Here is a 26,812-nt window from a genome sequence, read left to right on the forward strand (position 1 = left end):
CAGTGGCGGTGGCGGTGCTTCCTGACATTATTTCACATTCAATCCACTTTGAAAAAGCATCCACCACCACCAGGAATATTTTACCGAGAAACGGGCCCGCATAGTCAACATGGATTCTCGACCATGGTCTGGAGGGCCAGGACCATAAACTTAGTGGTGCCTCTCTGGGCGCGTTGCTCAACTGAGCACATACGCTGCATTGCCGTACACAGGACTCTAAGTCAGAGCAGATACCGGGCCATCACATGTGGGATCAGGCTATCGCTTTCATCATTACTATTTCCGGGTGTGTACTGGAGATCCGAAATGAACGTCTCCTTGCCCTTTTTTGGAAGCACTACGCGGTTACCCCACAACAGGTAGTCTGCCTGAATGGACAGCTCGTCCTTTTGCCGCTCGAATGGCTTGATTGACTCTTGCATTTCAACGGGGATGCTGGCCCAGCTCCCATGCAGTACACAGTTTTTTACTAGGGACAGCAGAGAATTTTGGCTGGTCGAAGTCCTAATCTGGCGGGCCGTGACAGGTGATTTATAATTTTCAAATGCTTCCATGACCATCAACAAGTCTGTGGGCTGCGCCACCATCAACAAGTTTGCAGGCTGCACCACTTCCACTCCCATGGTGGGCAATGATAGCCGATTGAGAGCATCCATACAGTTCTCGGTGCCTGGCCTGTGGCGGATGGTATAGTTATATGCTGATAGCGCGAGTGGCCACCTTTGTATGCCGGCTGAGGCATTAGTATTTATCCCCTTGTTTTCAGCGAACAGGGATGTGAGGGGCTTGTGATCGGTTTCCAGCTCAAATTTGAGTCCAAACAGGTACTGATGCATTTTCTTTACCCCGAACACACATGCTAATGCCTCTTTCTCAATCATGCTGTTGGCCCTCTCGGCCTTAGACAAGCTCCTGGAAGCATAGGCGACAGGTTACAACTTCCCCGCAACGTTAGCTTGCTGTAATACGCACCTGACTCCGTACGACGACGAGTCACATGCTAACACAAGTCTTTTACACGGGTTATACAATACAAGCAGCTTGTTGGAGCATAAAATGTTTCTGGCTTTCTCAAAAGCTTGGTTTTTTCCCCATACCCACCTTTGTGCAATAACACATGTAGGGGCTCTAAGAGGGTGCTTAACCCCGGTAGGAAGTTACCAAAATAGTTGAGGAGTCCCAGGAACAACCGCAGCTCCATGACGTTCTGTGGCCTGGGCGCGTTCCTGATAGCCTCTATCTTGGCGTCTGTGGGCCGAATGCCGACCGCCGCGATCTTTCTCCCCAAAAACTCTACTTCTGTTGCTATGAAGACGCATTTCGACCTCTTCAGCTGCAGCCGTACGCGATTCAGTCGCTGGAGGACCTCCTCCAGGTTTTGTAGGTGCTCGGTGGTGTCTTGACCCGTGACCAGTATGTCATCCTGAAAGACCACCGTGTGTGGTACCGACTTGAGTAGGCTCTCTATGTTTCTCTGGAAGATCGCTGCAGCCGACCGAATTCCAAATGGGCATTTGTTGTAGATGAGCAGTCCCTTGTACGTGTTGATGCAGGTGTGACCCTTCGAAGACTCCTCCAGCTCTTGCGTCATGTAGGCCGAAGTCAGGTCGAGCTTGGTGAACATCTTGCCTCCTGCCAGCGTCGCAAATAGGTCGTCTGCCTTAGGTAGTGGGTATTGGTCCTGTAGCGAGAAACGATTAATAGTTACTTTATAATCACCACAAATCCTGACCGTGCCATCACTTTTGAGGACTGAAACAATCGGGCTGGCCCACTCGCTGAAATCCACTGGGGAGATGATGCCCTCGTGTTGCAGCCTGTCCAGCTCGATTTCCACTCTCTCCCTCATCATTTGAGGTGCTGCTCGCGCCTTGTGGTGAATGGGTCATGCCTCTGGGACCTAGTGGATCTGCACCTTCACCTCGGGAAAGTTTCCAATGCCTGGCTCAAAAGGGAAGGAAATTTGTAAAGAACCTGGATAAATGAGACCTCATCGACATGTGATAGTGCTTGGATGTCATCTCAGTTCCAGCGGATTTTGCCCAGCCAGCTCCTTCCAAGCAGTGTGGGGCCATCGCCCGGGACAATCCAGAGTGTCAGTTCGTGCACCGTGCCCTCGTAGGTGACCTTGACCATGGCGCTGCCCAGTACAGTGATAAGCTCTTTGATGTACGTTCTCAGTTTCGTGTGGATGGGGCTCAGGGCTGGTCTGAATGCCTTGTTGCACCACAGTCTCTCAAACATCTTTTTACTCATGATGGATTGGCTAGCGCCAGTGTCCAGTTCCATGGCTATGGATAAGCCTTTCAATTTTACATTTAGCATTATAGGTGGACATTTCGTCGAAAATGTGTGCACCCCGTGTACTTCAGCATCTGCCTCCTCTCTCCGAGGCTCAAAATTGCTTTGATCCACCATGGACCGATATTCCTCTGCCACGTGGTGGTTAGCAGGTTTTGCAGATCTTGCAGCTCGTTTGCAAGCTCATTGGAGGTGCCCCATTGTTCCACAGCTCTTGCAAACATACCCTTTGAAGCGGCATGAATAGGCTGAATGGAAGCCTCCGCAACGCCTTCATCCTTTGTTGGGGACTCTGAGTCATCTGGGTCACCTGAGGCCTGCTGGCAATTGCAGACTCATGGGTTCTGCCCTGTACATTTATGCTCGCAAACACAGTTCCAGTTAATTTATGAATATTGCTAGCACTTGTGTGCTGAGAGATTTGTTTGGTGTTATCACTGGTGGACATAAACGCCTGTGCTATCGCAATGGCCTTACTGAGGGTCGGTGTCTCTACAGTCAAAAGTTTTCATAGGATGGTCTCGTGGCCAATGCCCAGTACAAAAAAGTCTCCAAGCATTTGCTCCAGGTAGCCATCAAACTCACATTGTCCTGCAGGTCGCCTTAGCGCGGTGACGTAGCTCGCCACTTCCTGATCCTCAGATCGCTGGCACATGTAGAACCGATACCTCGCCATCAGCACACTCTCCCTCGGGTTTAAGATGTTCCCGAACCAGTGTACACAGCTCCTCAGACGACTTATCTGTGGGTTTCACCAGAGCCAGAAGATTCTTCATGAGGCTGTAGGGTCGGTGCCCCACAGACTGTGAGGAGGACCGCTCTCCTTTTTGCAGCGCTTCCTTCTCCGTCCAGCTCATTGGTACAAAGTACTGATCTAGCCGTTCGACATAGGCTTCCCAGTCCTCACCCTCCGAGAACTTCTCCAGGATGCCCACAGTTTGCTGCATCTTTGTGTTGGATTTGTATACTCGTCGCCAGTTGTTGTGTTCCTAACACAGATGAGACTGCACACAGGGAGGTTAAAGTAACATTGACCTCAGTCTTTAATAAGACACTCCAGAGTGAGGAACAGGCCTTAGAGGCCGGCTTATATACAGTGCTCCCTTGGGACTTCAGGGGATGCTCTCCCTGGTGGCGGAACATGGGAGTGCATGCTTTACATATACATAACAGGAAAGATGTCCTTCAGTTCCTCCTTCTCACTAGACCCTTGGTCCCCTAGTACTCCCGGAAGGTTATTTGTGTCTTCCTATGTGAAGATAGAAACAAAGTATTTGTTCAACTGGTCTGCCATTCTTTTGTTCCCCATTATAAATTCACCTGAATCTGACTGCAAGGGACCTACATTTGTCTTCACTAATCTTTTTCTCTTCACATATCTATAGAAGATTTTGCAGTCAGTTTTTATGTTCCCGGCAAGCTTCCTCTCATAGTCTATTTTCCCCCTCCTAATTAAACCCTTTGTCCTCCTCTGCTGAATTCTAAATTTCTCCCAGTCCTCAGGTTTGCTGCTTTTTCTGGCCAATTTATATGCCTCTTCCTTGGATTTAACACTATCCTTAATTTCCCTTGTTAGCCACAGTTTGGCGACTTTCCCCTTTTTATTTTATCTCCAGTCAGGGTGTACAATTGTTGAAATTCATCCCTTTGATCTTTAAATGTTTGCTATTGCCTATCCACCATCAACCCTTTAAATATCATTTGCCAGTCTATCCGAGCCAATTCACGTCTCATACCATCGAAGTTACCTTTCTTTAAGTTCAGGACCCTAGTCTCTGAATTAACTGTGTCGCTGTCCATCTTAATAAAGAATTCTACCATATAATGGTCACTCTTCCCCAAGGGGCCTCGCACAACAAGATTGCTAATTAGTCCTTTCTCATTACACATCACCCAGTCTAGGATGACGAGCCCTCTAGTTGATTCCTCAACATATTGGTGCAGAAAACCATCCCTAATTCACTTTAGGAAATCCTTCTCCATCGTATTATTACCAGTTTGGTTAGCCCAATCAATATGTAGATTAAAGTCGCCCATGATAACTGCTGTATCTTTATTGCACGCATCCCTAATTTCTTGTTTGATGCTGTTCCCAACCTCTCGACTACTGTTTGGTGGTCTGTACACAACTCCCACTAGCGTTTTCTGCCCTTTGATATTCTGCATCTCCACCCATACAGATTCCACATCATCCAAGCTAATGTCCTTCCTTACGATTGCATTAATTTCCTCTTTAACCAGCAACGCTACCCCACCTCCTTTTCCTTTCTGTCTATCCTTCCTGAATGTTGAATACCCCTGGATGTTGAGTTCCCAGCCTTGGTCACCTTGGAGCCATGTCTCCGTGATGCCAACTATATCATATTCATTAATTGCTGCCTGTGCAGTTAATTCGTCCATCTTATTACGAACACTCCTCGCATTGAGGCACAGAGCCTTCAGGCTTGTCTTTTTAACACACTTTGCCCTTTTCAAATTTTGCTGTAATGTGGCCTTTTTTGATTTTTGTCTTAGGTTTCTCTGCCCCTTACTTTTACTTTTTTTCTTTCTATCTTTTGCTTCTACCCCTATTTTACTTCCCTCCGCCTCCCTGTATAGATTGCCATCCCCCTGCCATATTAGTTTAACCCCTCCCCAACAGCACTAGCAAACACTCCCCCTCGGGCATTGGTTCCGGTCCTGCCCAGGTGCAGACCGTCTCGTTTGTACTGGTCCCACCTCCCCCAGAACCGGTTCCAATGCCCCAGGAATTTGAATCCCTCCCTTCTGCACCACTCCTCAAGCCAAGTATTTATCTGAGCTATCCTGCGATTCCTACTCTGACTAGCATGTGGCACTGGTAGCAATCCTGAGATTACTATCTTTGAGGTCCTACTTTTTAATTTAACTCCTAGCTCACTAAATTCAGCTTGTAGGACCTCATCCCGTTCTTAACCTATATTGTTGGTACCTATATGCACCATGACAATTGGCTGTTCACCCTCCCCCTTCAAAATGTCCTGCACCCGCTCCGAGACATCCTTAACCCTTGCACCAGGGAGGCAACATACCATCCTGGAGTCTTGACTGTGGGCGCAGAAACGTCTATCTATTCCCCTTACAATCGAATCCCCTACCACTATAGCTCTCCCACTCTTTTTACTGCCCTCCTGTGCAGCAGAGCTACCCACGGTGCCATGAACTTGGCTGCTGCTGCTCTCCCCTGATGAATCATCACCCTCAACTGTACCGAAAGCGGTGTATCTGTTTTGCAGAGGGGTGACTGCACTACCTTCCTTCCACTGCTCTTCCTGTTGGTCACCCATTCCCTATCTGGCTGTGGACCCTTTACCTGCGGTGTGGCCAACTCAATAAACGTGCTATTCACGATATCCTCAGCATCGCGGATGCTCCAGAGTAAATCCACCCGCAGCTCCAGTGCTGCAATGCGGTCTGTCAGGTGCTGTAGGTGGATACACTTCCCACATAGCACAGGAGGAGCATAACACGTGTCCGAGTTCTCCTGCCATGACTTAACCCCTAGATTAACTTAATTTGGCAACAACAATGATAAAGGTTACCTACTGATAGGGGAAAGAAAAAGAAAAACTACTCACCAATCATAAGAACATATTTTGAGGCTGTGCCCCCTAATTCTAGTCTCCCCGACCAGTGGAAACATAGAAACATAGAAACATAGAAACTAGGTGCAGGAGCAGGCCATTCAGCCCTTCTAGCCTGCACCACCATTTAATGAGTTCATGGTTGAACATGCAACTTCAGTACCCCATTCCTGCTTTCTCGCCATACCTCTTGATCCCCCTAGTAGTAAGGACTTCATCTAACTCCCTTTTCAATATATTTAGTGAATTGGCCTCAACTACTTTCTGTGGTAGAGAATTCCATAGGTTCACCACTCTCTGGGTGAAGAAGTTTCTCCTCATCTCGGTCCTAAATGGCTTACCCCTTATCCTCAGACTGTGACCCCTGGTTCTGGACTTCCCCAACATTGGGAACATTCTTCCTGCATCTAACCTGTCCAAACCCGTCAGAATTTTAAACGTTTCTATGAGGTCCCCTCTCATTCTTCTGAACTCCAGTGAATACAAGCCCAGTTGATCCAGTCTTTCTTGATAGGTCAGTCCCACCATCCCGGGAATCAGTCTGGTGAATCTTCGCTGCACTCCCTCAATAGCAAGAATGTCCTTCCTCAAGTTAGGAGACCAAAACTGTACACAATACTCCAGGTGTGGCCTCACCAAGGCCCTGTACAACTGTAGCAACACCTCCCTGCCCCTGTACTCAAATCCCCTCGCTATGAAGGCCAACATGCCATTTGCTTTCTTAACCGCTTGCTGTACCTGCATGCCAACCTTCAATGACTGATGTACCATGACACCCAGGTCTCGTTGCACCTTCCCTTTTCCTAATCTGTCACCAATCAGATAATAGTCTGTCTCTCTGTTTTTACCACCAAAGTGGATAACCTCACATTTATCCACATTATACTTCATCTGCCATGCATTTGCCCACTCACCTAACCTATCCAAGTCACTCTGCAGCCTCATAGCATCCTCCTCGCAGCTCACACTGCCACCCAACTTAGTGTCATCCGCAAATTTGGAGATACTACATTTAATCCCCTCGTCTAAATCATTAATGTACAATGTAAACAGCTGGGGCCCCAGCACAGAACCTTGCGGTACCCCACTAGTCACTGCCTGCCATTCTGAAAAGTCCCCATTTACTCCTACTCTTTGCTTCCTGTCTGACAACCAGTTCTCAATCCATGTCAGCACACTACCCCCAATCCCATGTTCTTTAACTTTGCACATTAATCTCTTGTGTGGGACCTTGTCGAAAGCCTTCTGAAAGTCCAAATATACCACATCAACTGGTTCTCCTTTGTCCACTTTACTGGAAACATCCTCAAAAAATTCCAGAAGATTTGTCAAGCATGATTTCCCTTTCACAAATCCATGCTGACTTGGACCTATCATGTCACCATTTTCCAAACGCGCTGCTATGACATCCTTAATAATTGATTCCATCATTTTACCCACTACTGAGGTCAGGCTGACCGGTCTATAATTCCCTGTTTTCTCTCTCCCTCCTTTTTTAAAAAGTGGGGTTACATTGGCTACCCTCCACTCGATAGGAACTGATCCAGAGTCAATGGAATGTTGGAAAATGCATCCGCTATTTCCAAGGCCACCTCCTTAAGTACTCTGGGATGCAGCCCATCAGGCCCTGGGGATTTATTGGCCTTCAATCCCATCAATTTCCCCAACACAATTTCCCGACTAATAAAGATTTCCCTCAGTTCCTCCTCCTTACTAGACCCTCTGACCCCTTTTATATCTGGAAGGTTGTTTGTGTCCTCCTTAGTGAATACTGAACCAAAGTACTTGTTCAATTGGTCCGCCATTTCTTTGTTCCCCGTTATGACTTCCCCTGATTCTGACTGCAGGGGACCTACGTTTGTCTTTACTAACCTTTTTCTCTTTACATACCTATAGAAACTTTTGCAATCCACCTTAATGTTCCCTGCAAGCTTCTTCTCGTACTCCATTTTCCCTGCCCTAATCAAACCCTTTGTCCTCCTCTGCTGAGTTCTAAATTTCTCCCAGTCCCCAGGTTCGCTGCTATTTCTGGCCAATTTGTATGCCACTTCCTTGGCTTTAATACTATTCCTGATTTCCCTAGATAGCCACGGTTGAGCCACCTTCCCTTTTTTATTTTTACGCCAGACAGGAATGTACAATTGTTGTAATTCATCCATGCGGTCTCTAAATGTCTGCCATTGCCCATCCACAGTCAACCCCTTAAGTATCATTCGAAACAACCTCTCTGCCTCTATCTTGTCTATCCCTTTCATTATTTTAAATGTTTCTATAAAATCACCCCTCATCCTTCTGAACTCCAACGAGTAAAGACCCAGTCTACTCACTCTATCATCATAAGGTAACCCCCTCATCTCCAGAATCAGCCTAGTGAACGTCTCTGTACCCCCTCCAAAGCTAGTATATCCTTCCTTCAGTAAGGTGACCAAAACTGCACACAGTACTCCAGGTGTGGCCTCACCAATACCCTGTACAGTTGCAGAAGGACCTCCCTGCTTTTGTACTCCATCCCTCTCGCAATGAAGGCCAACATTCCATTCGCCTTCCTGATTACCTGCTGCACCTGCAAACTAACTTTTTGGGATTCATGCACAAGGACCCCCAGGTCCCTCTGCAGCGCAGCATGTTGTAATTTCTCCCCATTCAAATTATATTTCCTTTTACTGTTTTTTTTCAAGGTGGATGACCTCACACTTTCCGACATTGTATTCCATCTGCCAAACCTTAGCCCATTCGCTTAACCTATCCACAGACTCAATCCACGTCCGGACTGGGGTCAAGCAGGGCTGCGTCATCACACCAACGCTCTTCTCAATCTTCCTTCCTGCAATGCTCCATTTCAATCTCAACAAGCTGGAGTGGAACTAAACTATAGAACCAATGGGAACCTGTTCAACCTTCATAGCCTCCAGGTTAGATCCAAGGTTGTCCCATCCGCTGTCATCGAACTGCAGTACGCGGCTGACGCTTGCGTTTGTGCACATTCAGAGGCTGAACTCCAAGCCATCGTCAACATTTTCACCGAGGCATACGAAAGCATGGGCCTTACACTAAACATCCGTAAGACAAAGTTCCTCCACCAACCTGACCGCGCCACACAGCACTGCCATCAAAATCCACGGTACGGCCTTGGACAACGTGGATCATTTTCCATATCTCAGGAGCCTACTATCAGCAAGGGCAGACATCGATGACAAGGTCCAACATAGCCTCCAGTGTGCCAGTGTAGCCTTCGGTCGCCTGAGGAAGAGAGTGTTTGAAGACCAGGATCTCAAATCTGGCACCAAGCTTATGGTCTACAGTGCAGTAGTGATACCCGCCCTCCTATATGGCTCAGAAATGTGGACCATATACAGTAGACACCTCAAAGCACTGGAGAAGTACCACCAGCGCTGCATCCGCAAGATCCTGCAAATCCACTGAGAGGATAGACGCACCAAAGTCAGTGTTCTCGCTTAGATCAACATCTTCAGCATCGAAGCACTGGCCACACTCGACCAGCTCCATTGGGCGGGCCACATCATCCGCATGCCCGACACGAGACTCCCAAAGCAAGCGCTTTACTCGGAACTCTTACATGGCAAGCGAGCCCCAGGTGGGCAGAGAAAATGTTTCAAGAACATCCTCAAAGCCTCCTTGATAAAGTGAAACATCCCCACCGGCACCTGGGAATCCCTGGCCCAAGACTGCCCGAAGTGGAGGAAGAGTATCCGGGAGGGCTTTGAGCACCTTGAGTCTCGTCGCCGAGAGCATGCAGTAATCAAGTGCCGATAGCGGAAGGAGCGTGTGGCAAACCAGACACCCCACCCACCCTTTCCTTCAACCACTGTCTGCCCCACCTGTGACAGAGACTGTAATTCCCATATTGGACTGTACCTGAGAACTCACTTTTAGAGTGGAAGCAAGTCTTCCTCGATTTCGAGGGACTGCCTGTGATGATTGGTCTAAAACACTAGTTAGGCCACAGCTAGAATACTGTGTACAGTTCTGATCACCACATTGCAGGAAAGATGTGATTGCACAAGAGCGTGTACAGAAAAGATTTACGAGGATGTTGCCAGGACTAGAGAATTTTAGCTATGAGGAAAGATTGAATAGGCTGGGGATTTCTTTGGAACAGAGGAGGCTGAGGGGAGACTTAATTGAGGAGTATAATATTATGTGGGACCTGGATAGAGTGGATGGGAGACACCTATTTCCCTTCGCAGAGAGGTCAATAACCAGGGGGCATAGATTTAACATCATTGGTAGAAGGATTAGAGGGGAGTTGAGGAGAAATTATTTCACCCAGATGGTAGTGGGGGTTTGGAACTCACTGCCTCAAAAGATTGTAAAGGCAAAAACCCTCAATGCATTTAAAAATACTTGGACATGCACTCGAAATGCTATAACCTACAAGGCTACAGACCAAGAGATGGAAAGTGGGATTAGGCTGGAAAGCTCTTTTTCGACCGGCGCAGACATGATGGGCCAAATGGCCTCCTTCTGTGCTGTAAATTTCTATGATTCTATGATTCTATGATTCTCTGCTGTCTCTTTTTTCTCTCTCTTAATCTGATCTTTCTTTCCCTCTTTTTATACACCTGATTTTGCATTGAATTCAGCCCCTGTAATTCACCCTCCTTCTCAGTCCTTCTGCTGTTTATTTCCCAATCCTTAAATATTATTGGTTAAGGAGATACACAGTTGGTTGCCCTGTTCACTCTGATTCCAGATGACTTGTTTCCCTCGCTGTGCTGTTATAAGCTCGCACTGTCAACAATTTAGGGGGCAAAAATGTATTGAGCTGAAGTGTGCAGGGGAAAATCTAATGATGATCAGGTGTAGTTAGATGTCCTGCTACAGCAAAATCTGGCCCATTGTCTTACATATAATTAATTTATTTCTTTTTAATATAGTCCTGGTCTCTTAAGAATTTCCTGGACTATGCAATATTCTCTGGCTGCTTCTAGTCTTTAGTCTTTACTGCACAGCATACAAGGATAATTTATCCTGTTATTCTCTCTTTCTACTCCTGGACTCCGGTTATCACCTCCTTACAGCAATATCATCATCATCATCATAGGCAGTCTCTCGGAATCAAGGAAGACTTGCTTCCACTCTAAAAATGAGTCCTTAGGTGGCTGAACAGTCCAATATGAGAAACACAGTCCCTGTCACAGGTGGGATAGATAGTCGTTGAGGGAAAGGGTGGGTGGGACAGGTTTGCCGCACGCTCTTTCCGCTGCCTGTGCTTGGTTTCTGCATGCTCTCGGCCTCCTGTGTCAGCGACCTGGACCTCTTCCTCCCCCCTTCAGCGGCCTCCTCCTTGGCGTCGACTCACCTACCTCAATCCCCGATCCCCGACGATGCCCGGTGAGCCAGGTGAGCCAGGCGATCGGGCCTCCGTCCCTCCAACGGCGACCGGGCCCCTTCCAGCGGCGGCAGATGGGCCTCTCCTCCACGACGACGTCTGGGCCACCTCATCGACGGCTGGACCTCCTCCTCAACGGCGACCGGGTCTCTTCTACAGCAATAAGACTGTGATTGGCAACTTCTCATGCGGAGAGTCGTGGACACGAACCCACAACCTACCATTCCAAGATGGCGTTCCAATGTTCTGCACTCCATATCGTGCCAGCTGATAATCTTTTATTAAAAGAACTGCAGAATCCATGTCCAATAATAATTGACATTTTAATTTCTTGTGGCACTCATAAAGCTCTTGTGTCACTTGGAACAAAGCTAGTGCTATTTTATACAAAAACATTTTCTGATCATTCTTGGTTCAGTTTCCAAAGAAGAATTCTGAAGCATTGTACCCTTCGTGACCATAAAAATGTGAAATTCTACCATAAAACCTCACTGATGTCGATGCGAATTTAGATCTAAGGCTGAACCTCCTTTTCAGGTTCCCCTATAGATACAATTGTACCATACAACAGGAATGGATATTTTGTATATTTTTAGTAACATTTAATATTTATTAGAAAATGGACATGATTCTAAAATAGCCTCAAGAAGAAAATAACAATAGCCTTGAGGTTATGCTGTGGGATGATAATAAACCGACGTTTAATGCATTTATCTGAAATTTCTCTCCATTATTTTAGAGCCATTAACCTGTTTAAAATAAATGGGTTAATGCCTCCACTAAAATATGGGAAAGAAGATTTCATGTAAATGCATTAAGCATCTGTAAACTATTACCCCACAATATAAATTTAAAATCAATAGTTTTCAAAAATATCTATTTTATTTTTCAAGTTATTGTTTAACTCTAATGAAAACTTTATAACTTGGCTCAATTGCTGCACTTTTGCCCCAGAGTCAAAAAGTTTTGGATGTAAATCCCAATCCAGGGTTTGAGCAGATATGCTCGGCTGGCACTCAGAGAGTGTTGCATTGCTGGAGGTGCTGGCTTTCAAATAAGAAGATACGCCAAAGCCTAGTAGATGAAAAAAAACAGCCCATGGCACTTTTCAAAGAAGAGCAGGGAGTTCTCCCAGTGTACTTGCCATACATCCTTCAATCAATACTACCAAAATAAATGAACTGATCATTCATCTCCATGCTGTTTGAGGGATCTTGCAGTGGAGAAATGGCTGCCACATTTATTGGCTGTGAACTTGCTTTGGACTGTAAGGCACTCATCATAGGCAGTCCTTCGAGTCGAGGATGACTTGCTTCCACGTCAAAAAGTTCACAGGTGTTTTATTGAAGGATCTAATATTCCAGGTCCTGAACTACATGTTGAAGGGTGGAAGATGCCTGTGCGTGGATTTTTTTAAACGTGTGGTGGCCGTTGCACACCAGCCACCACATGGACTTGACAGAGCTAGGCCTTGGTCCAGCAGCAAGGATTACCCAGGGCGACTGGAGACCTGCTCTGCTGCACGGACCTAGCACGCACACACGTAGCAGTGCGGGCTGGCCCGTGCTGCCCCTGGGTCCTCACCTCTCCTGGGCCCCCATCACGTCCCTCCACAGTCTCTCGCCGCTTCTCCGCCCTGACCTCGCCGCTCCTGCTGTACCTGCCCACACTCCAATCACCGACCTTGATCTTGGTGACGTCCCTTTTCACTGCCGTTGCTCTCCTGCTCCAGCACGTGCTGCTCCCTGGAGTGGTGTGCCGCCACGCTGCTTCTTCCACTCTCTGGCCTGCCCCGATGGTGCTCGCAGGCCGGGGGCCACACAGACTGCTTAGCTAAGCCACCACGCTGCTCCTTCCACTCCCTGGCCTGCCCCAATGGTGCTTGCAGGCCGGGGGCCACGCAGACTGCTTGGCCAGGCCGCCACGCTGCTCCTTCCGCTCCCTGGCCTGCTCCGATGGTGCTCGCAGGCCGGGGGCCACACAGACTGCTGGGCCAGGCCGCCACTCTGCTCCTTCCGGCCTGCACTATATCAATGCAAGTTCTGGTCTTACCTTCAAAAAAATTCAATCAAACTTGCAAAGAAAGATGTGCGATTTTGCAGACCTGCAATTTCTGAAGTGGGTTTAAAACTACTTAAATGGTAAATGATCTGTTCAGTTAATATTATTGATACTTTATTGCAATTCACAAGATGGGGTTTTGAAATGGCACACAGTCTTAGGCATTATGAATAATCTACAGTTGTACTCCTTCATTTTGTGAGACAGGAGAAAAACACCCTGCGCTCCACACAAGCTTTTCCAATTTCAGACAATGCAGTCTTTGTTCTTATAACCAAAATACTATCACAGCATTTCATTCTGCTTTCTAAAATAAGGGCCAGGAGCTTTAACCTGAAAAACTTGCAGATAGTTGTTTTGAAGAATATAATCAGAAACTTGCATTAGTGAATACTAAAACAGAATGTGATAAAACTCAAACCTGGAAATCATTATATTCCAATCTTAGAGTATAATTATATTTAATTGTAACGTGGGTCTAGCTTGTTAGGTTATAAATGTGGCCAGCTACCACTGATAATTTTCATCATTACAATGATAGTTTACATTGCAAACAGTGAATTGTAAAATAGAACCATGGCCAGCTGTTCCTAAGTAAAAAGGCAACTAGCGCGATTTATTTTAATATGACCTGGCAATTTTCTGATTTGGGCAGATGGAAGTGTTCAGCATTTCCCAAGAGCAAGAAAAGAACATTATAAGGGGCAAGTCACCTCAATCGATGCGGCACATTTCCTTATGGTCAGTTCAAGAGCAGTATTTGCAAACTGGAAAGCATGCAAACTACATACTTTCTAGACTAAGGGATGGTGACAGACACTGCAAGAGGCAAGGAAGCAGGTACTAAATACTGAAAGTAAAATAAAATCTATTCCAGTCGAGGTTCACCATATTTCAGTCATATGACATGAAATAGAAAACCACCACAATATACAAACACACGAAAACAAAGGACAGAAATGACCAGCTGATCCATTAAGCCTGTCCCATGCTATCATGGTGCAACTTAGGACACCATCTTCTCCCCCACTGCCGACCAACAACCAGCATGCATCTCCTGGGAGAGGCAAAATAAGAGGAAAAACCCCTAGGGCAATTTTGAAAAAAAACTGCAAAATTTCTCTCCAAGTACCAAAGGCAATCAGGCAAGTTCCAGGAGCCCATAGTGACTGGAAGACACATCCCCAATATCTCACCCACCTTCTAAACATAGTCAGAAACTTGTCCAACTCACATTTGAATGTTTTCAGTGAATCTGCATTGGCTGCAGAAGTCAACAAATTGTTCCAGAAGTCAACAACTCTCTGCTAAAAGAAATACCTCCTCTAACCTAGTTCTATGCTGATGTAAATTATACTCATGCCCCTTTATCCTCCTTAAGAGATCTAACTAAACAGCCATGCACATGGACTAAATCTAATCTATTTATTTCAAAAACCCCAATCAAGTTTCATCAAACTCCAGGCTTTTCGTCTATTGTGGTACCAAAAGGCCTTTAAGCTAGGTATCAATCTAATGGCCCTCCTCTGAACCTTTTCTAGCGCCTCTATATCACCCACCATGTGAGGGGACCAAAACCGGTATTATAAATGAGGCCTAACCAAAGTCTTATAGAAAAACAATATATTAGTTGTTGTTTTGTATTTAATTCTCCGGCAGTACATCCTAACACTCTATTTGCTTTTGCAGTCGTCTCACAGCACTGGCCTTGAGCCATCAGAGATTCACGTACATTAACATCTAGGTCTTTCTCCCACTCAACAGCCTGAAGCTTGCAACTCAATAGCATCCACAAACTTGCAGACAGTTCTCCTGATGCCTTCATCCAGAATATCAATAAAAATAGTGAAGAGCAAAAGTCCTAACACCTTGTGGGACTCCAGGAGTAACCAGCCCCATGCAGAAACTTTACCATTAATAACTACCTTATTGCTCCAAAAATACAACCAATTCCTTATCCAACTCAAAATCTGACTGCTAAAAGTTTATAATGGGATGTCTAGTTTGGCTATCCATTTGATAGCCTCCTGAGATCCTGAGTGGAGAAATGAGGTGCCTCCTGCAACAGATCTTAGTGGGCAGATTGATGTGATGTGTTCCATGGTCTGAGACTCAAGGCCACAGTCTCACTTCGGGTCATCCCTCATCTTCCACTTGTGAAGCAGGTGGCCACATCGTCCATGCCCTGTGCAGATTCAATTGAGCGCTGTCCACTGTCTGTGAGGGAGGTCAAAGCCAGGGACCTCTGCTTCTTGGGTCAGTTGTATCATTATTTTGGACTAAACAAATAACTACTGATGGCACTGGCACAATACCAGTGGTCAAAAGGCTTGTATTAGAACCTGTTGACAAGTTTTCGGGACAAGGAAGTCAGTGATAGCTGCTTAGTTGATGAGTTTTGGTACTTGATGTAGTCCAAGGCATCATGATTCCAAAGTGTAAATCTGACCCTGAATTAATATCTGTGATGCTGAGGTTGGAAGTGTGCAATATGAAAACAACGTAGAAACCACTGTTCAAAACATAACTTTCATCCAATTTAACAATAACCCCTGAACTTGGGCGACTCCACTCCATTCTCACTTGATGGGAGCACAGATCAAATAATCAATGGCTGGAAAAATCAGGAACAGCACAAATCGGTGCACTGACTCCTGTATTCGATTCACTGATTTGTGTTTCCTTCAAGTGAGACTCTATACCAGAGTAGGATCTCATAATTATTGTTTATTACTCTGTTTTAACTAATGCCAAATTATATTTTTACAGAGACATTCTGAATTCCATAAATACTGTGATTGTCAGTATTAGACTTAAAAAATTAGTAATTAAAAAAACTATATTTTTTCTAAATGCAACTTACCGAAACAGGTTCTTCACCTGACTGACACTGAGGACAGGCATGGCAAGCACCAGTGGTCTGATTAAAATACTCATTTTCCCCACATTGTGAGGAGTAGTCAGCAATAACTGAAGAGATCAAGGATACCTGGCATTCAAAGATAGATCATTAATAGATTGCTAAATGTTCCTATTACCAAAATATTAACATTAATTTAAGTATTTATTTCCACAAGCAAGTACATTTTACGAAATAAATAAAAGAATTTCCCCATAACTAGTGCTGAATTAATACCCATTGTTATTAATAGTACCAGTTATAACTATACTTGTTTCCACTTCTGAAAGCACAAAGCACTTGGCTTAAAGCAGACATTATCAGTAATCTGCAGACAAGTGAGACTTTGATAAAACACTTGCCTCAAGGAATATACTTGAATTCTGGCAGAGGCTCAGTTCACCCTATTATTTGTGCATCAGTACAACTATAATCCTAGCTAATAATAACTGCTTGAGCTTCCTGTTCAGAGTTTCTGTGTAAATATCTTCTGATGGCTGAATATTTTTAAAGGGCATTGGAAAATAAATTGTACGATGATGGAAATTGTGTCAAAATGATCATCGCACTTCAAAAACATAATTTTACCATTGTGATGATAACGTCACACAGCGTTGCTTTCTCGTGGAAACAAAGACAGATACATGCTATTAACTTGCATTATTATAGTGCCTTTAACATGAGAAAACATTCTAAAAGAAGTATCAGATCAAGCTAGTGTTGTGTATAGAGAAAGAGTCAGACTGAACACTGTGAGCTCAAAGTAAAGAGTGACCTTAATCTTTTATTGCAGGTCTCCAGAACGCCTCTCCAACCTGTGAAGCCTCCTTAAATATCTGTGCTCCCAAGGGATTGTGGGTCTCCTGGGGATGAGCCATCTGGTGGCTGTACAGAGTAAATACAAGTATACATATATAACAACACTCCCCCCGCCAAAGTCAATAGTGTCACTATTTATAATGTGAGTCAATTTGAGGCCATTCTTGCCCTGGTTGATCGCCTCGGTGTGAAAGCTGCTGTTGTTGAATCATTTGTTGGGCCCTCGCTGGGCTGCTGTGCAGCTGGCCTTGCTGGGCTACCTGGTGTGTGGGCCCTGCTGGGCTGCTGTGGATGATGGGTTCTGCTTCGTAGTCAACCATGGTACCGGTTGCCACTGGTGTGTATGTTGGGGGGTCAAAAAAGATAGGGCCCAAGGTGGGGTGTTCAGGGTAGTCCATGAATCTGAGTTTAATTTGGTCCAAGTGTTTCCGGTGAATGAGTCCATTTGAAAGTTTGACCCGAAACACCCTGCTCCCCTCTTTGGCCACGAGAGTGCCGGGAAGCCTCTTGGGACCTTGTCCATAATTTAATACAAATACAGGATCATTGATTTCAATCTCGCAAGACACATTTGCGCTATCATGGTATGCACTTTGTTGAAGCTGCCTGCTCTCTACCTGTTCATGTAGATCAGGGTGAACTAATGAGAGCCTTGTCTTAAGTGCTCTTTTCATGAGCAGTTCAGCAGGTGGGATCCCAGTAAGCGAGTGGGGTCTCGTGCAATAGCTAAGCAGGACTCGGGATAGGCGAGTCTGCAGTGAGCCTTCGGTTACCCTCTTCAAGCCTTGCTTGATGGTTTGCACTGCTCCCTCTGCCTGACCATTGGATGCTGGTTTAAACGGGGCAGATGTGACATGTTTGATCCCGTTACGGGTCATGAATTCTTTGAACTCAGCACAGGTAAAACATGGCCCGTTGTCGCTCACCAGGACATCGGGTAGGCTGTGTGTGGCAAACATGGCCCGCAGGCTTTCAGTAATGGCAGCGGACGTGCTAGCCGACATTATCTCACATTCAATCCATTTGGAGTACGCGTCTACAACCACAAGGAACATTTTACCCAGGAACGGGCCTGCATAGTCGACGTGTACCCTAGACCACGGTTTAGAGGGCCAAGACCATAAACTTAGTGGCGCCTTTCTGGATACATCGCTTAACTGTGGGCATGTATTGCAGGACTCTAAGTCCGCATCGATACCGGGCCACCACACGTGGGATCTGGCTATCGCTTTCATCATTACGATGCCTGGATGGGTACTGTGGAGGTCATTGATGAAGGTGTCTCTGCCCTTCTGGGGGACCACTTCTCGATTGCCCCACAGAAGGCTGTCTGCCTGTATAGACATTTCATCTTGGCGCCGCTGGGACAGCTTTATCTCTTCCTGCATTTCCACTGGGACACTGGACCAGCTCCCGTGAAGCACACAGCTTTTGACTAGAGATAATAAGGGGTCCTGGCTTGCCCAGGTTTTGATCTGCCGGGCAATGACAGGTGATTGCTCACTCTCAAATGCTTCCATGACCATAACTAGATCTGCGGGATGTGCCATTTCCACCCCCGTGGTAGGCAATGGCAGCCTACTGAGAGCATCGGCGCAGTTTTCTGTGCCTGGCCTGTGGCGGTTGGCATAGTTGTATGCGGATAATGTGAGCGCCCATCTATGGATGCGGGCCGATATGTTGGTATTTATCCCTTTATGATCGGTTTCCAATTCGAATTTTAGCTCAAACAGGTATTGATGCATTTTCTTTACCCCATAGACACACACTAACTCTTCTTTCTCAATCATGCTATAGGCTCTCTCAGTCTTAGACAGACTCCTGGATGCATAAGCAACTGGTTGCAGTTTCCCGAAATCATTAGCTTGTTGCAATACACACCTGACGCCATATGACGACGCATCACATGCTAGTACCAAACGCTTACATGGATCATAAAACACAAGCAATTTGTTTGAGCAGAACAATTTTCTCACTTTTACAAAGGCATTTTCTTGGCTTTTGCCTCAAACCCATTCGTCCCCTTTTCATAGAAAGACATGCAGTGGTTCTAACAGTGTGCTGAAGGTAAGAAGGTATCAAAGTAGTTCAGGAGTCCCAGACCAACCACAGCTCCGTAACGTTCTGTGGCCTTGGTGCATTCTCGATTGCCTCCGTCTTCGCGTTGGTGGGGCTGATGCCGTCTGCCGCAATCCTCCTTCCCAAGAACTCCACTTTAGGCGCCAGGAAAACACACTTCGAGTGTTTTAACCTGAGCCCCACGCGGTTGAGTCGACTAAGAACCTCCTCCAGGTTCTGCAGATGCTCGACTGTGTTCTGACCTGTGACAAAGATGTCGTCCTGGAAGACCACGGCGAGCGGGACCAACTTCATTAAGCTTTCCATGTTTCTCTGTAATATCGCCACTGCCGATCAGATTCCAAACGGGCATCTGTTATAAACAAAAAGATCTTTGTGCATGTTGATGCAGGTGAGGACCTTCGATAATTCCTCCAGTTCCTGCGTCATGTAGGCTGAAGTCAGATCAAGCTTCGTGAACGTCTTTCCTCCCGCCAGAATTGCAAAGAGGTCATCAGTCTTTGGTAGTGGGTATTGGTCCTGCAGGGAGAAACGATTGATAGTTACTTTGTAATCGTCATGGTGCCATCTCCCTTGAAGACTGGGATGATAGGACTGGCCCACTCGTTGAACTCGATCGGGGAAATGATGCCCTCTCTTTGCAGCCGGTCTAGCTCGATCTCTACCCTTTCTCTCATCATGTACGGTACTACTCTCACCTTGTGAGAGCAGTACCTAATTCCGGGTTGCGCCCCCAGAATTAGATGGATCTGCACGTTTGCTCCTTGGAATTTCCCGATGCCGAGTTCGAACAGCGAAGGAAATTTGTTTAAGACCTGGGCACACGAAGTGTTGTCAGCGGGCGATAGCGCTCGGAATTCATCCCAGTTCCAGCGTATCTTTACCAGCCAGCTCCTGCCGAGCAGCGTGTGACCATCGCCCGGTACCACCCAGAGTGGTAGCTTATGCACCGCTCCATCGTAGGAGACCTTTATGGTAGCACTGCAGATTACAGGAATCAGTTCTTTCGTGTACTCTTAGTTTCGTGTGAACTGGAGTTAAGACTGGCCTTGAGGCCTTGTTGCACCACAACCTTTCGAAAGTCTTTTTGCCCATGATGGACTGGCTCGTGCCCGTGTCCAGCTCCATTGACACCGGGAGTCCATTTAGTTCAACATTCAGCATTATTGGGGGACAATTCATGGTGAATGTGTGCACTCCATGTACCTCTGCCTCCTCAATCTGAGGCTCTGGTTCGTCGTGATCCTCTGTGGATCTGTCCTCCTCTGCAACATTGTGGTTTGCAGGTTTAACAGGCTTTGCAGCTCGCCTGCACACTCGTCGGAGGTGTCCCATTGATCCACAGCCCTTACAAACGTATTCTTTGAATCGGCATGGATGGAAACGATGATCACCCCCGCAGCGCCAACAAGGTGTTAATGGCCTTGCATTCATCACCCTTGATGGTGGACTCTGAGATATCTGCGGACGTGCAGCTGCAGGTATGTGTGACCTGCCCTGTATGTTACGATTCGAAAACAACATCACTTTGTTCACAGTACTTGTAGCAGCACTTGTGTGCTGAGAGATTTGCTTCATATTGTCACTGGTGGGAATGAACGCCTGGGCTATCGCTGTGGCCTTACTCAAGGTTGGTGTCTCGACAGTGAAAAGTTTGGGAAGTATGGTTGCGTGGCCAATGTCAAGTACGAAAAAGTCTCTGAGCATGTGCTCCAAATGTCCTTCAAATTTGCAATGTCCTGCAAGGCGTCTTAGCTCGGCGACATAACTCGCAGCTTCTTGGCCTTCAGATCTTTTGTAGGTGTAGAACCGGTACCTCGCCATCAGAACGCTTTCCTTCGGGTTCAAATGCTGTCGGACCAGTGTGCACAAATCGTCGTACGATTTCTCCGTGGGTTTCGCTGGAGTGAACAGATTCTTCATGAGGCCATACAGTGGTGCCCCACAGACGTTGAGGAGGATCGCCCTTCGTTTGGCAGCGCTCTCTTCCCTATCTAGCTCGTTGGCCATGAAGTATTGGTCGAGTCGCTCCAGAAAAGTTTCCCAATCATCTCCCTCCGAGAATTTCTCCAGGATGCCCACTGTTGTCTGCATCTTTGGGTTTGCTATCTCGTCGCCAGTTATTGTGTATGGAGAAAGAGTCAGACTGAACACTGTGAGCTCAAAGTAAAGTGTGACCTTAGTCTTTTATTGCAGGTCTCCAGAGTGCCTCTCCAACCTGTGAAGCCTCCTTAAATATCTGTGCTCCCAAGGGATTATGGGATCCCTTGGGACTCCTGTGGATGAGCACTCTGGTGGCTGTACAGTGTAAATACATATATAACAGTTAGATCTTGTCGATCTGCAAAAATATAAAAACTTTCCTTTTCATGACAGCTTATTTGCCAAATACACAGCTATTTAAAGGGTGGCCGACTGTCAGGGGAAACCAGAAAGTCACCTTTTCTCAATTAAACCCATTTCAGTAAAAATTATGGACTAGAAATCATAATGTATTCTATTTACACCACATGTTTCTTTTTTGGTGTATGGTTTTGAAAAGTTTTGCTTTTATTAAAAAAATATTTTTGCTATGAGAGATTGGTGAAATTATATGATATAATTCCAGCTCATCAAAGTCCTGGAAATCTGCCAAGTGGAAATGATCAGCCTGCAGAGATCAAGATTAGCTATATAGATTTATAGGGAAAGTTATCATTTGAGACTTGTCTGCAAGTTAAAATAGGCACAGACAACAGTAAGGAAGTTGGGTAGCAACAACAACTTGTGCCTTTAACGCAGTGAAACGTCCCAAGGTGCTTCACAGGTGTATTATGCGATAAAAATTTGACTGGTAGTGCAGAAAGGGAGAGAAATCAGGGCTTGTAGAGAGCTGCGCAGCCAAGATCCTTATGAATAATGGAATTTGTGCAGTATTACAACAAATTTTCTGGATATTTAAAGGATATTTTTGCAACGCATGTTCCCAGCATGTAACTTTGCCAATGTTTACAGGGAATTCTGGCACAAAGGTCAGCAGGACTTGCAGGGTTTTCTATCCATTTAGAAAAATCATGTGGGGCCCACTGATTTCCGGGCCTGATATGTGCTCCTAGCAGGTGCAGCACTGCACTGGGCGTGTGAATTCATAACCTTTCCATTATTTATAAGCTGAATTCAGAAACCAAAGTGACTCAAATTGAGCTATTTTAGGTCAAACTGCAGATAACTAAATTTTGCAAATGTTCCAGTCACTTTGCAGGGTGAAATTGGTCTTTCCCAGTTGCACGGAACAGGCTCATAGTGGATCTCCAGCCTATTTTACACCGTGCCTAAATTTCTCCTCCATTGATTTCAGTGGAAAAGAAAACTGTGCGCATTGTAGAGGAGTAGATTTCATGTACAGTGACGGGGTAATTTTCATGGTCTACTTCTGAACAGATGTGTTTTCCAATCTGTATAACTAGAGGGAGTGTGACCACATTCACTGACGCTCTCAGAGGCTCTCTCTCAAAGCAGCTGCCCAAATTGGATATTTGATTTGATTTTGAAAATTCTTGAATTTAAGATCTTCATGCAGTAGCAGGACATTTGGAAAAGCATAATTCAGTCAGGCAGAGTCAGCATGGATTTATGAAGGGGAAGTCATGTTTGACAAATTTGTTGGAATTCTTTAAGGATGTAACAAACAGGGTGGATAGAAACATAGAAACATAGAAAATAGGTGCAGGAGTAGGCCATTCGGCCCTTCTAGCCTGCACCGCCATTCAATGAGTTCATGGCTGAACATGCAACTTCAGTACCCCATTCCTGCTTTCTCACCATACCCCTTGATTCCCCTAGTAGTAAGGACTTCATCTAACTCCTTTTTGAATATATTTAGTGAATTGGCCTCAACAACTTTCTGTGGTAGAGAATTCCACAGGTTCACCACTCTCTGGGTGAAGAAATTCCTCCTCATCTCGGTCCTAAATGGCTTCCCCCTTATCCTCAGACTGTGTCCCCTGGTTCTGGACTTCCCCAACATTGGGAACATTCTTCCTGCATCTAACCTGTCTAACCCCGTCAGAATTTTAAACGTTTCTATGAGGTCCCCTCTCATTCTTCTGAACTCCAGTGAATACAAGCCCAGTTGATCCAGTCTTTCTTGATAGGTCAGTCCCGCCATCCCGGGAATCAGTCTGGTGAACCTTCGCTGCACTCCCTCAATAGCAAGAATGTCCTTCCTCAGGTTAGGAGACCAAAACTGTACACAATACTCCAGGTGTGGCCTCACCAAGGCCCTGTACAATTGTAGCAACACCTCCCTGCCCCTGTACTCAAATCCCCTCGCTATGAAGGCCAACATGCCATTTGCTTTCTTAACCGCCTGCTGTACCTGCATGCCAACCTTCAATGACTGATGTACCATGACACCCAGGTCTCTTTGCACCTCCCCTTTTCCTAATCTGTCACCATTCAGATAATAGTCTGTCTCTCTGTTTTTACCACCAAAGTGGATAACCTCACATTTATCCACATTATACTTCATCTGCCATGCATTTGCCCACTCACCTAACCTATCCAAGTCGCTCTGCAGCCTCATAGCATCCTCCTCGCAGCTCACACTGCCACCCAACTTAGTGTCATCCGCAAATTTGGAGATACTACATTTAATCCCCTCGTCTAAATCATTAATGTACAGTGTAAACAGCTGGGGCCCCAGCACAGAACCTTGCGGTACCCCACTAGTCACTGCCTGCCATTCTGAAAAGTCCCCATTTACTCCTACTCTTTGCTTCCTGTCTGACAACCAGTTCTCAATCCATGTCAGCACACTACCCCCAATCCCATGTGCTTTAACTTTGCACATTAATCTCTTGTGTGGGACCTTGTCGAAAGCCTTCTGAAAGTCCAAATATACCACATCAACTGGTTCTCCCTTGTCCACTCTACTGGAAACATCCTCAAAAAATTCCAGAAGATTTGTCAAGCATGATTTCCCTTTCACAAATCCATGCTGACTTGGACTTATCATATTACCTCTTTCCAAATGCACTGCTATGGCATCCTTAATAATTGATTCCATCATTTTACCCACTACCGATGTCAGGCTGACCGGTCTATAATTCCCTGTTTTCTCTCTCCCTCCTTTTTTAAAAAGTGGGGTTACATTGGCTACCCTCCACTCCATAGGAACTGATCCAGAGTCAATGGAATGTTGGAAAATGACTGTCAATGCATCCACTATTTCCAAGGCCATCTCCTTAAGTACTCTGGGATGCAGTCCATCAGGCCCTGGGGATTTATCGGCCTTCAATCCCATCAATTTCCCCAACACAATTTCCCGACTAATAAGGATTTCCCTCAGTTCCTCCTCCTTACTAGACCCTCCGACCCCTTTTATATCCGGAAGGTTGTTTGTGTCCTCCTCAGTGAATACCGAACCAAAGTACTTGTTCAATTGGTCCGCCATTTCTTTGTTCCCCGTTATGACTTCCCCTGATTCTGACTGCAGGGGACCTACGTTTGTCTTTACTAACCTTTTTCTCTTTACATATCTATAGAAACTTTTGCAATCCGTCTTAATGTTCCCTGCAAGCTTCTTCTCGTACTCCATTTTCCCTGCCCTAATCAAACCCTTTGTCCTCCTCTGCTGAGTTCTAAATTTCTCCCAGTCCCTGGGTTCGCTGCTATTTCTGGCCAATTTGTATGCCACTTCCTTGGCTTTAATGCTATCCCTGATTTCCCTTGATAGCCACGGTTGAGCCACCTTCCCTTTTTTATTTTTACGCCAGATAAAGGGGAACCAGTGGATGTGGTGTATTTGGACTTCCAGAAGGTATTTGATAAGGTGCCACATAAAAGGTTACTGCACAAGATAAAAGTTCACGGGGTTGGGGGTAATATATTAGCATGGATAGAGGATTGGCTAACTAACAGAAAACAGAGAGTCAGGATAAATGGTTCATTCTCGGGTTGGCAATCAGTAACTAGTGGGGTGCCGCAGGGATCAGTGCTGGGACCCCAACTATTTACAATCAATATTAACGACTTGGATGAAGGGATCGAGTGTAATGTAGCCAAGTTTGCTGGTGATACAAAGATGGGAGGTAAAGCAATGTGTGAGGAGGACACAAAAAACCTGCAAAAGGACATAAATAGGTTAAGTGAGTGGGCAAAAATTTGGCAGATGTAGTATAATGTTGGAAAGTGTGAGGTTATGCACTTTGGCAGAAGAAATCGCAGAGTAAGTTATTATTTAAATGGAGAAAAATTGCAAAGTGCTGCAATACAGCAGGACCTGGGGGTCCTGGTGCATGACACACACGCAGGTACAGCAAGTGATCAGGAAGACCAATGGAATCTTGGTCTTTATTGCAAAGGGGATGAAGTATAAAAGCAGGGAAGTCTTGCTACAGTTATACAGGATATTGGTGAGGCCACACCTGGAATACTGCATACAGCTTTGGTTTCCATATTTAAGAAAGGATATACTTGCTTTGGAGGCTGTTCAGAGAAGGTTCACTAGGTTGATTCTGGAGATGAGAGGGTTGACATATGAGGAAAACTTGAGGACGTTGGGCCGCTACTCATTGGAATTCAGAAGAATGAGAGGTGATCTTATCGAAATGTATAAGATTATGAGGGAGTTTGACAAGGTGGATGCAGATAGGGGAGACTACTGATAGGGGAGACTAGATCTAGGGGGCATAATCTTAGAATAAGGGGCCGCCCATTTAAAACTGAGATGAGGAGGAATTTCTTCTCTCAGAGGGTTGTAAATCTGTGGAATTCACTGCCTCAGAGAGCTGTGGAAACTGGGTCATTGAATAAATTTAAGACAGAGATAGACAGTTTCTTAACCGATAAGGGAATAATGGGTTATGGGGACTGGGCAGGGAAGTGGACCTGAGTCCATGATCAGATCAGCTATGGTCGTATTGAATGGCGGAGCAAACTCGAGGGGCAGTATAGCCTATTCCTGCTCCTATTTGTTATGTTCTTATGTTTAATTTATGAAGAAATTAATTTTCCATTTGTCATCAATTAAATCTGAATAATAGAATTCACAGCCTAAATATTCTTTGGAAGTCACGGACACAAAATACATATACCGGAAATTATTGCATAGCAGCCAAACGCCATTCTCTTTCCAACATATCTAAATTTACTTTCCATACTTACCAATACAAAAGGAAAAACATGAGTCCGCAGGGGTTTTCTGTAATGTGACATCTTTCTTTTTATTCACCTGTAACACATCCATAAAAATAGACATAAAAGAGCCTCTTTAATCCCTTTATATCTGAAAATAGATCATTCTATTATTCATTCTATGCTAATTGAGCAGGTTGGTCTGGGCGCATTTGTACAGAAAGGGAAAAAAAATGTTTTTAAACCTGTAGGAATGTACTTTTCTAACTTTGACTGTGTTATTTTAAACAAGTATTACTGCTTTTTTTATACCTCTCAAAACTCTACTTCAATAAATGTGTCTACAAAATGTGACATCCTCGAGGGAAAGTTGTGTTATTAGTGAACCACGTTTAGTTGTACTGCAACATCCATTAAGATCAACATGATTATCTTAGAAAGGGCTCTTCTTTTCCATTTTTTCTGTAGTCAGAGTAGATTAGTACTGCTGGGTAAGCTGGTCATAAATATGAGCAACGTGGTCTCACATGTCTTTGTAATATATAGGAGAATACAATGACAGCAGCAGTGAAGCAACAGCAT

General features: G+C 45.4%; 1 protein-coding gene across 1 annotated transcript in view; it reads right to left on the bottom strand.

Moving 5' to 3' along the window:
* Positions 1-26,311, bottom strand: part of edar (ectodysplasin A receptor) — a 96,285-nt gene extending 69,974 nt beyond the window's left edge. The window contains exons 1-2 of the mRNA XM_070891308.1: positions 26,261-26,311; positions 16,181-16,306 (exon numbers count right to left, since the gene is read on the bottom strand). Of these exons, the coding sequence (XP_070747409.1) occupies positions 16,181-16,306; positions 26,261-26,311 (177 nt within the window). The remainder of the gene's footprint in view (positions 1-16,180; positions 16,307-26,260) is intronic.
* Between the last annotated feature and the right edge of the window lie 501 nt (positions 26,312-26,812).

Source organism: Pristiophorus japonicus, chromosome 10 (genome assembly GCF_044704955.1).
Source record: "Pristiophorus japonicus isolate sPriJap1 chromosome 10, sPriJap1.hap1, whole genome shotgun sequence".
Classification (NCBI taxonomy): Eukaryota; Metazoa; Chordata; class Chondrichthyes; family Pristiophoridae; genus Pristiophorus; species Pristiophorus japonicus.